The sequence below is a fragment of the Thalassophryne amazonica genome, chromosome 4, assembly GCF_902500255.1.
Source record: "Thalassophryne amazonica chromosome 4, fThaAma1.1, whole genome shotgun sequence".
Taxonomy (NCBI): Eukaryota; Metazoa; Chordata; class Actinopteri; order Batrachoidiformes; family Batrachoididae; genus Thalassophryne; species Thalassophryne amazonica.
The window spans coordinates 24,514,201-24,528,680 of NC_047106.1; the positions used below are offsets into that span (position 1 = coordinate 24,514,201).

At 40.4% G+C, this 14,480-nt stretch overlaps 1 protein-coding gene across 1 annotated transcript in view; it reads right to left on the minus strand.

Annotated features, from left to right (window-relative positions):
• LOC117509531 (Down syndrome cell adhesion molecule-like protein 1 homolog) overlaps positions 1–14,480 on the minus strand; it is a 351,476-nt gene that overhangs the window by 55,363 nt on the left and 281,633 nt on the right. Inside the window, 2 exon segments of the mRNA XM_034169262.1 lie at positions 2,201–2,347; positions 11,535–11,775. Of these exon segments, the coding sequence (XP_034025153.1) occupies positions 2,201–2,347; positions 11,535–11,775 (388 nt within the window).

The following is a 14,480-nucleotide window of genomic DNA, read 5'->3' on the forward strand; positions in this document are numbered from 1 at the left end:
ACTGTCATGGTGTCACCATGAAAAGTAAGATAACATGCAGCAGAACAGACAAGTAAAACCAGAATTAAATAGATCAAAGAGGCAGTTGGGGATGGTGCTACATTTTTGTCCGTACTGCAAATTAGTGATGGCTAACTTGAAACACAAGTCAAGTCCATGTCCACAAAACAGCAAAAATGTGACATTTGTAATCAAAAATACTCCCTGTGGTATCACTGTTGGTGATACCACTTACAGCGATATTGCAACCACATGCATTAAATATATATACAACTGTAATGAAAAAGCACAAAAATCTGCATTAATTAAGCACAATCTGAAAGAATGTGATTCTTAAAACAATTGCCGTATTTTCCGGAGTATAAGCTGCACCTGTTGAAAAAAATGCCTCTTGAAGAGGAAAACCCATATGTAAGTCACGCTGGAGTATAAATTTGTTTTTCTTTTATTACTAGAGTTTATTTTGTTTAGTGCTTTGATTCATGGAAGAGACCCTTATAAATAGTCATTAAAATTATTATTAATAACAAATTTGAGATTTTTTTGTAATACCAGTCGTACTGGAGTATAAGTCGCAGGACTTCCCAAACTAGTGAAAAACAAACTACAACAAAAAGAAATCACAAATTATACTCTGGAAAATACGGTAATTGTACGTACCGTGAGTCCAGAAAGTATTCACAGCACTTCACTTTTTCCACATTTTCTTATGTTACAGCCTTATTCCAGAATGGATGAAATTCTTTTTTTTTTCCTCAAAATTATACACTCAGAACCCCAAAATGACAGTGTGAAAAAGTTGTTTTTTTTTTTTAGGATTTTTGGTCACACAATTGACAGTGCATGTCAGAGCACAAACCAAGCATGACATCAAAGGAATTGTCTATATTGTGTCAAGGCACAAATCTAGGAAAGGGTACAGAAATATTTCTGCTGCTTTGAAGGTCCCAATGAGCACAGTGGCCTCCATCATCCATAAATGGAAGAAGTTCAGATCCACCAGGACTCTTCCTAGAGCTGGCCGCTTGTCTAAACAGAGCGATCGGGGGAGAAGGGCCTTAGTCAGGGAGGTGACCAACAACCCGACAGTCACTCTGTTAGAGCTCCAGTATTCCTCTGTAGAGCAAGGAGAACCTTCCAGAAGGACAATCATCTCTCTGCAGCAATCCACCAATCAGGCCTGTATGGTAGAGTGACCAGACGGAAGCCACTCCTTAGTAAAAGTCACATGGCAGCCCACCTGGAGTTTGCCAGGTGAGCTGAAGGACCATGAGAAACAAAATTCTCTGGTCTGAAGAGATAAAGATTGAACTCTTTAGTGTGAATGCCAGGCACCATGTTCAGAGGAAACCAGGCACCATCCCTACAGTGAAGCATGGTGGTGGCAGCATCATGCTGTGGGGATGTTTTTCAGCAGCAGGAACTGGGAGACTAGTCAGGATTGAGGGAAAGATGAATGCAGCAAAGTATAGAGACATCCTGGATGAAAACCTGCTCCAGAGCACTCTTGATCTCAGACTGGGGTGATGGTTCATCTTTCAGCAGAACAATGACCCCAAGATATCAAAGGAGTGGCTTCAGGACAACTCTGTGAATGTCCTTGAGTGGCCCAGGCAGAAACCAGACCTGAATGTGATTGAACATCTCTGGAGAGATCTGAAAATGGCTGTGCACTGACGCTCCCCATCCAACCTGATGGAGTTTGAGAGGTGCTGCAAAGAGGAATGGGCAAAACTGCCCAAATATAGGTGCACCAAGCTTGAGGCATCATATTCAAGAAGACTTGAGGCTGTAATTGCTGCCAAAGGTGCATCAACAAAGTACTTACCAAAGGGTGTGAATACTTATGTAAATGTGATTCCTCAGGTTTTTTTTTTTTTCATTTTTAATATATTTGCAAAAATTAAAAAAAATAATGTCGTCATTATGGGGTGTTGTGAGTAGAATTTTGAGGGAAAACAATGAATTTACTCCATTCTGGAATAAGGTTGTAACATAACAAAATGTGGAAAACTGAAGCACTGCGAATACTTTCCGGATGTACTGCGAATACTTTCCGGATGTACTGTAAAGGACTTTTTCTTAAACATTGCTTTTTCACAATCTAGAAAACATCTTCCTCAATATTTAGGTCATCATAATCTAGAATATGTAATCAACAGTCGCATTCCTGATTTGAATTGGAACTTTGACAACACACCTCCGTCTGGGAAAACAGCCCAGAACACAACACGATATCCTTTTAATACACCGTGCAGCGTCAGTCTGGGCGGTTCAGCCCATGTGATCACAGCCTCATCAGACGTCACGGAAATGGCTCGCACGTTCTGAGGAGGCTGGCTGGGAACTGGAGACACACACACACACACACACACACACACACACACACACACACACACACACACACACACACACACACACACACACACACACACACACACACACACACACACACAGAGAAAAGGTTCAACAGTTAGCAGGTGAAAAACATGTTTGTTCAGTCTTGTGTACATCACAATTTCATGTAATACCAAACTTCTGAAAGTCAATTACACCTGCATAGAAACTTGAGAAAGGCTTCGGTATCTTTTCATGTAAGTGCAAAAAGTTGTAGTTGGCAACCAAAAAACCGACACCGCCTCGGCCTAAATGATTAAAAGAAGAAACTCTCTGAAACCCCGAAAGAGCATTTCCATATCAAACATGAAGTGAGTAAACAGGCAAGTGATAGAGGAAAAGCCGCCGGCGCGTCCAACCAGATACAGACGACAATCTCTACAAACGCCACCTCTGAGTCCGTACAAGACGTCTTCTGTTCGCCCCCGTCCAGGTGCCTCTTCTATGGGCTGCTGCTGGCCCACTGACCATTAGCCTTTCAGCCTTTGAATAAGCCGCACTGTTTTCGATGAACAGGCGTTAACTTGTGAGAGAAGGAGGAGCAGGAAGAGAGGAAGATGAGACTGAAAGACTGAGGAGATCACGCCAAGTCCACCAGAGATTTTCTCTGCAGCTGGTGAAGAAAAGAGTGAAGGACAGAGGAAGGGAGCAAAGTAGAAAGGAGGTAAGAAAACTGAACAGGCAGGGGTTTTTGCCTGAATAAAACCTTTTTTGGGGGGCTCTGAGGCTTAATAATTACAACGCGACAACACAGTCTAATTCCTCCATTACAAATAACAAGCAGCACGCCGAGAGAAAAGGTTAGCTGTGCAAGTGTTTCCAAAATGTTGGCATGTGGGGAGACACGTACAACTGAAAATATATAAAAAATATAACAAGAAAATAAAGCAGCTCTGAGGTCGAGAAAACGAACCTTACATAAAGGAGTGCAGGAGTTTGGAGAATACAGGAGCATAATGAAAGGCAGTTTTGGACTGGGGCTACGGAGAGGAGGAGAATGGGTGAGGGGCAGAGGAAGAAAGGAGGAAGGGAGGAAGAGTTAAAAACAAGGGGAGCAAGGGAAGGGCAGAAAAGATGAAAAGAGGGAGCAGAGAGACAATGTGCTCAGCTGTGGATAATTACAGCAGGAAGCAGGCAGAGGAGAGAGACAGACGGACACAGAGACAAGCTAATTATAATTATTTTTAGTATGCTTGTTGTTATCACTATTATCATAATGGCCATCAATATCACTGTCGCCACGGTGACAGCCACTGGGAAAAATGGCGGGGAGGGGAGGGTGTTGTCTGTGCTATGGACCAGTGGGGCTCAGTCAGTCATTCACTGAGTGGACAAATGTGTTTGTGATGCGTTTCTGTCCATATGGACAGAAAAAGTCAAAATGCTCGGATGGTGTACCAGATTTCCAGAAAGGGCAAATGTTGCATCTGTTGTGCCACAGTTGATAGTTCCGAGAGGTGTGCGATATATATCCTCAACAATAATATCACGATTGTTGTTTAAATTAAGTGCAATCTGATGTTACAGACTATTTACCAAGCTCCTGGTTGCAATGGAGCAATGTTGCCAGATTGGGTTTTGAGATTTATTTTGCAGGCTGAAGGCACCATTTAAACAGTCTTTGAACTGGAAACCATCAGAGATTACAAAAACAAGGGGAAAAGGAAACAACTTGCAGACACCTCAACCTTTGCAGTCTACCTCAATCAACTAGTGGAGGTGGTTTGGATTTGGAAAGGTGGATGTCGCTCAAAAAATGGAAATGTCTAAAATATGTCGGAGACCTGTAAAAACAACTGGTAACAATAAAAAACAGCTGGTAAAAACAACACGACACTAAAATTGTTTCACCACCTGCAAACTTACCACAGCAAGGAATATGAAAAATATGAAAAGCGTTGACACTACACTGCCCTAGAAAAGCCTACATCAGCGACAGTGCCTGCACAAGACACTCAGCAAATTAATCTGATCCAAGCAATATTTGCACTTGTGAACAATTGTCTACTGTTGCTACTTTAATGCTTAAGTTTTTAGGGAATAAATAAGCGCCATTTTCCTTCAACGCTGTGACCATTAAAGTCAGCAGTAAGCAACAATTAATTCCGACTAGTACTAAGACTATTAGAAACACATTTTCAAAGAATATAATTGAATTATCGTGATCGGCAGACACAAAAAAATAGAGGTATTGTGTTTTGTCTATATGGCACACCCTGAATAGTTCTCTCCTCCATCACAAGAATCATCATATACATCACTATACAATCATAAATAATAATAACAATAATAATAATAATAATAATAATAATAATAATAATGCCTTGGATTTCTAGAGCGCTTTTCAAGACACCCAAAGCACTTCACAAGTTGCATTATTCATTCACTCGCAGACATTGCTGGTGGTAAACTACTAATGTAGCCACAGTTGTCCTGGGGCAAACTGACAGAAGTGTGGCTGCCATCCTGCGCCTACAGCCCCTCCAACCACCACTTCATTCATACACAGACAAGGTGGGTTAGTATCTTGCCCAAGGACACAACGGCAACCGGGAACCGGATTCGAACCGCTGACCCTTCAGTCACAAGACGGCTCACTCTACCAAATGAGGTATTGCTGCCCCATGCATCAAAACAGCTTGTTTTAAGCCCCGTTCTCACTTTCACAGATATGCATCCCACAGCGTCACGGCCTATAACTGCAACAAACTGTCGTGTGAAGATAACGGTTGGCCACGAATGTGCTCTAGAGCGTGGTTTGATGATATAACACGCTGGACTTCTACTATGTGCTATGTGAACAAAAATAGCACACTGTAGTATAACTTCAGTACAACCAGGGTGCTTCCGGAGGACTTCCCAGTGATGTCATGTACAACAATTTCGTGAGCTCTGTGGAAATGTGAGAGATCATCAAATTATGTCAAAGGTTGCCACGGCAAAAAGGTACGAACAAATGTTCTACCATGATTAAAACAAGACTACGGCACAATGGTCCATCAGAGACAATCTCCCAAATGGTATACATTTTTCCAAAATGTACACAAGGTCTTTATGCAACTCCAAATTCGAAAAAGTTGGGATGACAAGAAAAATGCGACACTGATGCCTATTTGATTGTCGTCGGTATGAAGACACTTCATGTTTTGTGTGGTTTGGATGGGGGTAATTTACACTAAATGTACCACTAAAATCAGTACTTTTAAAGTTTTAGTTTTACTGAGACAAGCCATTGGATGGATACATGAACATTTCTAAGTCACTGAATATGTAGACTTTATGAACATCAATCACTAAGAAATGCACACAGTATTGTACTGCACTGTGGGGGTGGGGTCAGTTCTTAGGTGCATCGCAATGTGGATGTGGACAATTCTGAAATGATTTACAAATTTCAATGATCAGTTTTATAAACATTAATTATTGTGCAGGGGTGGTGGCCAAGTAGTTAGTATGCTTGCTTTCAGTGGGGAAGGTTCCCAATTCAAATGAGAGCCACACATGTACAAATCTGTACAAAAATGTGAATGAAGAATGTATTGGTAATAAATTTGTTATGGCTCAATACAAATACTTTGGTTTGAAAAGTATCAAGTAGTCACACAGTGAGAGAAAGGAATTCTGTATATAAAAAATGTCCATACAGATACATCGATAATTGTTTTATAATCAAAGTGCAGCGCACTGATTCATAATTGAACTGAAATTTGAGGTGCCTAAAAATTCTCACCCCAGTATTGTCAAAGTAAATTTAAGGATCTCTGTGGGTTTTTTCCCCAATATCTTCCTAATTTTTAAACAAACAAAAGATGGCAATTGCACAAAAAAAAAAAAAAAAAAAAATCAGAAGTTAAAAAAACCTATAACCAAGAACGTGATCAGACGACAATCAACAGAAGAAGTGGTTTTAGAGACATTCAACCAATTAAAGGGCTTTAACTTGAATTCCTTTTGTTGTTTCCCTTTGTTGTTTGCTTAGTTTGGTTAGTACTTTAAATGATGATCTTTGTAATTATTCAACCTGGTTCAAAGCCAATAGATTATCGTGAAATATAGAAAAAGTCAAATTTTATGTTATTTGCTGGCAATAAAAAATGTAATCATGATGTAATTGATAATGAAATAATATCAAGGGTCTCATCTATATGTTTTTTGGGTGTGTGGATAGATGAGAAACTTTCTTGGAGAGAACATATTGGCGAGAACATGTTTATCAAGTCAATAGGAATCAAAAGCAAAATAAGATACTTAATACATCACAAATGTCTTTTAACATTATATTATAGTTTAGTTTATCCATATTTAAGTTATTGTAATATTGTATGGGGAAGTACCTTTCCAACTTATATAAACAAAATATTTCTTCTACAGAAAAAATTTGCTCGAATAGCTACTTGTTCAAAACCTTGTGCACCTCTGTTTTTTAAATTGCAGCTCTTTTCCATATAAATATTTTCTTGACTTGTACGTTTGTTTTCAGAGCTCTCTATGATATTAAGTGGCCTTCCTTCATTAAATATTATTTTGTGCATAACCATCAAATTCATAATTATCCGACCAGGAAGGCTGCACATTTGCATTTACCTTTGCATAGAGCGACTCGTTATCAGTATCACATCAGATATCATGGCATTAAATCTTGGAATGATAATTTACATCTCGTGAATCCATCTATCACCTTGTATATATGTATAAAAGTGGACTAAAAGCGAAAATCCTGCAGGAGTATTTACAATGATTTGTTTTAATCTGGAAAAAATGGTGTAATTCTGTTGTATTCTGTTATGTTTGCTTTGTTTAGGAGTAGATTCTTTATAAGCCTTTTGGCTTCCACCACTCCCTTGCAAATCAAATCAAATTAATTTCATTTATATAGCGCCAAATCACAACAAACAGTTGCCCCAAGGTGCTTCATATTGCAAGGTAAAGCCATACAATAATTACAGAAAAACCCCAACTGTCAAAACGACCCCCTGTGAGCAAGCACTTGGCGACAGTGGGAAGGAAAAACTCCCTTTTAACAGGAAGAAACCTCCAGCAGAACCAGGCTCAGGGAGGGGCAGTCTTCTGCTGGGACTGGTTGGGGCTGAGGGAGAGAACCAGGAAAATGACATGCTGTGGAGGGGAGCAGAGATCGATCACTAATGATTAAATGCAGAGTGGTGCATACAGAGCAAAAAGAGAAAGAAACACTCAGTGCATCATGGGAACCCCCCAGCAGTCTAAGTCTATAGCAGCATAACTAAGGGATGGTTCAGGGTCATCTGATCCAGCCCTAACTATAAGCTTTAGCAAAAAGGAAAGTTTTAAGCCTAATCTTAAAAGTAGAGAGGGTGTCTGTCTCCCTGATCCGAATTGGGAGCTGGTTCCAGAGGAGAGGAGCCTGAAAGCTATGGGTAGCTAATACCAAGGGAGTGAAAACTACAAACTTGGAGGGAAAAAATGCCACTGGCAGCAATTTGCATTTCCTGAGCAAATCTGCCCCCTATAGACAATCAGGAGACATAGTCATATTGTTATATGGGAAACAATTTAAATTCCATAACCAAGTTTCTTTATACTAACAAAACTCTCGATTAAGGACAATCCTTGCACAAGTATTTCCACTTAAACCACTTAAGTGAAATCACAGTATCACCATGTCTCACTGCAGAGACGATCTCTGCAGTGCTGCTGTGCACAGCAACTGTGCACAGCAACTGTGACATAAAGCATGTCCTTGTTTTTAATGAATTCTCTTCCAGCAGATAACAGCCTTTTTGAGATCACACAAAGAACAAACTTAACACAAAAACTGAAGTTAAATATGAACTAAAGCACACAGAAAGTGACATTTTGTAGCTCTGGCAGCTACTGTTCCAGCAGTTTACAAAAACAGCTATTCATAATAACAATCAATCAATCAATCAATTTTTTATATAGCGCCAAATCACAACAAACAGTTGCCCCAAGGCGCTTTATATTGTAAGGCAAGGCCATACAATAATTATGTAAAACCCCAACGGTCAAAACGACCCCCTGTGAGCAAGCACTTGGCTACAGTGGGAAGGAAAACTCCCTTTTAACAGAAGAAACCTCCAGCAGAACCAGGCTCAGGGAGGGGCAGTCTTCTGCTGGGACTGGTTGGGGCTGAGGGAGAGAACCAGGAAAAAGACATGCTGTGGAGGGGAGCAGAGATCGATCACTAATGATTAAATGCAGAGTGGTGCATACAGAGCAAAAAGAGAAAGAAACAGTGCATCATGGGAACCCCCCAGCAGTCTACGTCTATAGCAGCATAACTAAGGGATGGTCCAGGGTCACCTGATCCAGCCCTAACTATAAGCTTTAGCAAAAAGGAAAGTTTTAAGCCTAATCTTAAAAGTAGAGAGGGTGTCTGTCTCCCTGATCTGAATTGGGAGCTGGTTCCACAGGAGAGGAGCCTGAAAGCTGAAGGCTCTGCCTCCCATTCTACTCTTACAAACCCTAGTAACTACAAGTAAGCCTGCAGTCTGAGAGCGAAGCGCTCTATTGGGGTGATATGGTACTACGAGGTCCCTAAGATAAGATGGGACCTGATTATTCAAAACCTTATAAGTAAGAAGAAGAATTTAAATTCTATTCTAGAATTAACAGGAAGCCAATGAAGAGAGGCCAATATGGGTGAGATATGCTCTCTCCTTCTAGTCCCCGTCAGTACTCTAGCTGCAGCATTTTGAATAACTGAAGGCTTTTTAGGGAACTTTTAGGACAACCTGATAATAATGAATTACAATAGTCCAGCCTAGAGGAAATAAATGCATGAATTAGTTTTTCAGCATCACTCTGAGACAAGACCTTTCTGATTTTAGAGATATTGCGTAATGCAAAAAAGCAGTCCTACATATTTGTTTAATATGCGCTTTGAATGACATATCCTGATCAAAAATGACTCCAAGATTTCTCACAGTATTACTAGAGGTCAGGGTAATGCCATCCAGAGTAAGGATCTGGTTAGACACCATGTTTCTAAGATTTGTGGGGCCAAGTACAATAACTTCAGTTTATCTGAGTTTAAAAGCAGGAAATTAGAGGTCATCCATGTCTTTATGTCTGTAAGACAATCCTGCAGTTTAGCTAATTGGTGTGTGTCCTCTGGCTTCATGGATAGATAAAGCTGGGTATCATCTGCGTAACAATGAAAATTTAAGCAATACCGTCTAATAATACTGCCTAAGGGAAGCATGTATAAAGTGAATAAAATTGGTCCTAGCACAGAACCTTGTGGAACTCCATAATTAACTTTAGTCTGTGAAGAAGATTCCCCATTTACATGAACAAATTGTAATCTATTAGACAAATATGATTCAAACCACCGCAGCGCAGTGCCTTTAATACCTATGGCATGCTCTAATCTCTGTAATAAAATTTTATGGTCAACAGTATCAAAAGCAGCACTGAGGTCCAACAGAACAAGCACAGACACGAGTCCACTGTCCGAGGCCATAAGAAGATCATTTGTAACCTTCACTAATGCTGTTTCTGTACTATGATGAATTCTAAAACCTGACTGAAACTCTTCAAATAGACCATTCCTCTGCAGATGATCAGTTGGCTGTTTTACAACTACCCTTTCAAGAATTTTTGAGAGAAAAGGAAGGTTGGAGATTGGCCTATAATTAGCTAAGATAGCTGGGTCAAGTGATGGCTTTTTAAGTAATGGTTTAATTACTGCCACCTTAAAAGCCTGTGGTACATAGCCAACTAACAAAGATAGATTGATCATATTTAAGATCGAAGCATTAAATAATGGTAGGGCTTCCTTGAGCAGCCTGGTAGGAATGGGGTCTAATAAACATGTTGATGGTTTGGATGAAGTAACTAATGAAAATAACTCAGACAGAACAATCGGAGAGAAAGAGTCTAACCAAATACCGGCATCACTGAAAGCAGCCAAAGATAACGATACGTCTTTGGGATGGTTATGAGTATTTTTTCTCTAATAGTTAAAATTTTGTTAGCAAAGAAAGTCATGAAGTCATTACTAGTTAAAGTTAATGGAATACTCAGCTCAATAGAGCTCTGACTCTTTGTCAGCCTGGCTACAGTGCTGAAAAGAAACCTGGGGTTGTTCTTATTTTCTTCAATTAGTGATGAGTAGAAAGATGTCCTAGCTTTACGGAGGGCTTTTTTATAGAGCAACAGACTCTTTTTCCAGGCTAAGTGAAGATCTTCTAAATTAGTGAGACGCCATTTCCTCTCCAACTTACGGGTTATCTGCTTTAAGCTGCGAGTTTGTGAGTTATACCACGGAGTCAGGCACTTCTGATTTAAAGCTCTCTTTTTCAGAGGAGCTACAGCATCCAAAGTTGTCTTCAATGAGGATGTAAAACTATTGACGAGATACTCTATCTCCCTTACAGAGTTTAGGTAGCTACTCTGCACTGTGTTGGTATATGGCATTAGAGAACATAAAGAAGGAATCATATCCTTAAACCTAGTTACAGCGCTTTCTGAAAGACTTCTAGTGTAATGAAACTTATTCCCCACTGCTGGGTAGTCCATCAGAGTAAATGTAAATGTTATTAAGAAATGATCAGACAGAAGGGAGTTTTCAGGGAATACTGTTAAGTCTTCTATTTCCATACCATAAGTCAGAACAAGATCTAAGATATGATTAAAGTGGTGGGTGGACTCATTTACTTTTTGAGCAAAGCCAATAGAGTCTAATAATAGATTAAATGCAGTGTTGAGGCTGTCATTCTCAGCATCTGTGTGGATGTTAAAATCGCCCACTATAATTATCTTATCTGAGCTAAGCACTAAGTCAGACAAAAGGTCTGAAAATTCACAGAGAAACTCACAGTAACGACCAGGTGGACGATAGATAATAACAAATAAAACTGGTTTTTGGGACTTCCAATTTGGATGGACAAGACTAAGAGACAAGCTTTCAAATGAATTAAAGCTCTGTCTGGGTTTTTGATTAATTAATAAGCTGGAATGGAAAATTGCTGCTAATCCTCCTCCTCGGCCCGTGCTACGAGCATTCTGACAGTTAGTGTGACTCGGGGGTGTTGACTCATTTAAACTAACAGTACTCACTCACACTTAAACACACCAAATCTGTTTTCTAACATCCTGAGATATACTGCAAATGTATTTATTTCATTTCTTACCATCTTCCAGTGTTGTGGCATTGATCTCCGAGCTAGAGGGACCTGTGCCAGCTCGGTTGAAGGCTTGGACAACCACACCATACTGGGCAAACTTCTTCAGGTTGTCCAGGGTGTATACCTCACTGTCGCCGGTGGCCTTCATCTCCACAATGCTGTACTGGCCGTTACTGCCTGGACCGTTCTCTCTGTAGCCGATCTGATAACCACGAATCATGCCATTCTGCAGCTCCTTCCTGGGAGCCTGGAGATGAAATAAGGACATTTCATACGAAAGTTGATATTCTTGTAGTTGCTGTGCTAAGCGTGGCTATAAGGTCGGTATATCACTGCACATTTTTGTAACCAAATCTTGCAGAATATACCCGAATACAAGCAAATGCACCTGAGTAGATACAATTCACATTCAACGATTATTTCTTCAAATGTGCATAACACTACTCTAGAATTTTTTCCTCACATTTTCCCAAAAAGTTAAAACACTTTCGTTAACATTTAGAAACTGTCTTCTGTTTTCATGGGTTTCGTGTTGTGAAGTAATAGAAGGAGGCCTCGGCTCAGAGAATGACAGGTCCCAATTAGTGCATATTGTACCCAGTTTCACCTACTTTTACACAAGTTTATCCCCGGTCTGTACCAGTTAAATCTGACTATCCCCACTTTGTGGATCACGATGTACCCCAATGTCAGGAATTTTTTAAACATGTTTGAAACTTCCCCAACTGCTCACAGTGTTCTACAAAGTTACTTGTACAACAGATTACACCCATTTTCAGACCGCTATTCTTTTTTTTTTTTTTTTTTTTTTTTTTTTTTTACCAAAAACATGCATAATTGGGTATCAAAAGTCGTCAATGGCAGACCACCCTTCTAAGTCCCTTCGGCTGCTCCCTTGTTTGCACTTGGAGTGGCCACAGCAAATCCAAGGTGGATCTGCATGTTGAATTGGCACAGGTTTTACGCTGGATGCCCTTCCTGACGCAACGCCACATTACATGGAGAAAATGTGGCAGGGGTGGGATTTGAACCCGGAACCTTCTGCACTGAAACCAAGCGCATTAACCACTTGGCCACCACCCCTGCTTAGACCTACAAAATTTGGGTCTGGCAGATTTTTTTTTTTAACATAATAACTTATCAACAAACGTACACAGAAACCTGAAATTTTACACAACTGTGAATATTATTACAAAGCTAACCTAATTACAATTCGGTGCATTCCATATTTAATCATGATATATTGATATTTATACCATGGTCAGTGAGAATTCCATGTCTAAGTGGCGTGCATTATTTTCGTATATATCAATCAATCAATCAATCAATCAATCAATTTTTTTATATAGCGCCAAATCACAACAAACAGTTGCCCCAAGGCGCTTTATATTGTAAGGCAAGGCCATACAATAATTATGTAAAACCCCAACGGTCAAAACGACCCCCTGTGAGCAAGCACTTGGCTACAGTGGGAAGGAAAAACTCCCTTTTAACAGGAAGAAACCTCCAGCAGAACCAGGCTCAGGAGGGGCAGTCTTCTGCTGGGACTGGTTGGGGCTGAGGGAGAGAACCAGAAAAAGACATGCTGTGGAGGGGAGCAGAGATCGATCACTAATGATTAAATGCAGAGTGGTGCATACAGAGCAAAAAGAGAAAGAAACAGTGCATCATGGGAACCCCCCAGCAGTCTACGTCTATAGCAGCATAACTAAGGGATGGTTCAGGGTCACCTGATCCAGCCCTAACTATAAGCTTTAGCAAAAAGGAAAGTTTTAAGCCTAATCTTAAAAGTAGAGAGGGTGTCTGTCTATATATGCACACGTAGTTCGGCGAGTTAAGTCACTGTTATAATCACTCCGCTGTGGTCGTCACCATAGCAACGCGCAAATCAGTTGGCACAGATCAGCTGTGTTTTGACAGGTGAATGACAGAAATGCGACAAAACATGGATTTCCAAGTGAATTTTAATATTTTTGGCCAAAATAAAATGTTTGAGGAATGGAAAGAGCAGGAGAGCAGACAAGAAGAACAGCAACATCGGACGAACTGGACAAGATTGAAGACGGGAAAGAAGATGAGAACGGTTCTATCCTTGCGGGCTGTGGGAGCGTTCCACATCAAAAAGTTTCCGGACCTGTTGCCAGTTGGTCGCAGCTCCACAAAGCAGAGCGGGGGGTGGTGTGAGTGGCCCACTGCGGCGCGAGCCTGCAGACACGGTAAGCGCATCGGAGGCAAAATGTCTTGAGACTGGCATAAAATAGTCCCAAATACTTACGCATTTTTATCAAGTTCTGTTAATTTAAATAAATATTTGTGTGTTAGCTCACTGTGTGGGACCATGGTATAAGCAGATTAAACAACTCGAAGCCGTGCATTATATGGTTTGAATGCACTTGAATGCTTCGCGTCGTGGTGTTTTAGACTCCGCGTTGTGCATTCAAACCGTATAATGCACGGCTTTGAGTTGTTTAATCCTTACATAATTGATTACAATTGATAACCTTTTTATCACATATGCATAGACCCCATGATGCCACTTTGTGGGGGACAGCATAAATGCTTACATACAATACCGTTCATCATGTGATGAGATGTTCGAAATGTAATATTGACTTATGACAATCACCTGTTGTAAGTACAAGGTTAAGTACCTGTCACAGTAGTCAGCAGCAATGACCATAACTCAATTAAGGGACTATGTTTGAGTATTGACAGAGAGCGCTCAATAGCAAATTGGGAGTGTGGATCAGATATAGGTTGCTATGGTTTTAGATTTTGCATAAACTCTGACTGTCTAAGGCAGTGGTGTCCAAACTATTCCAGAAAGGGCTGAGAGGGTGCAGGTTTTCCTTGTAGCCACTGACTTCAGCAGGTGATTTCAATGATTAACATCCCTTTGAACAGGTGGGATGAATTCATCAGTGAAATCACCCGCTGGAGTCAGTGGCTACA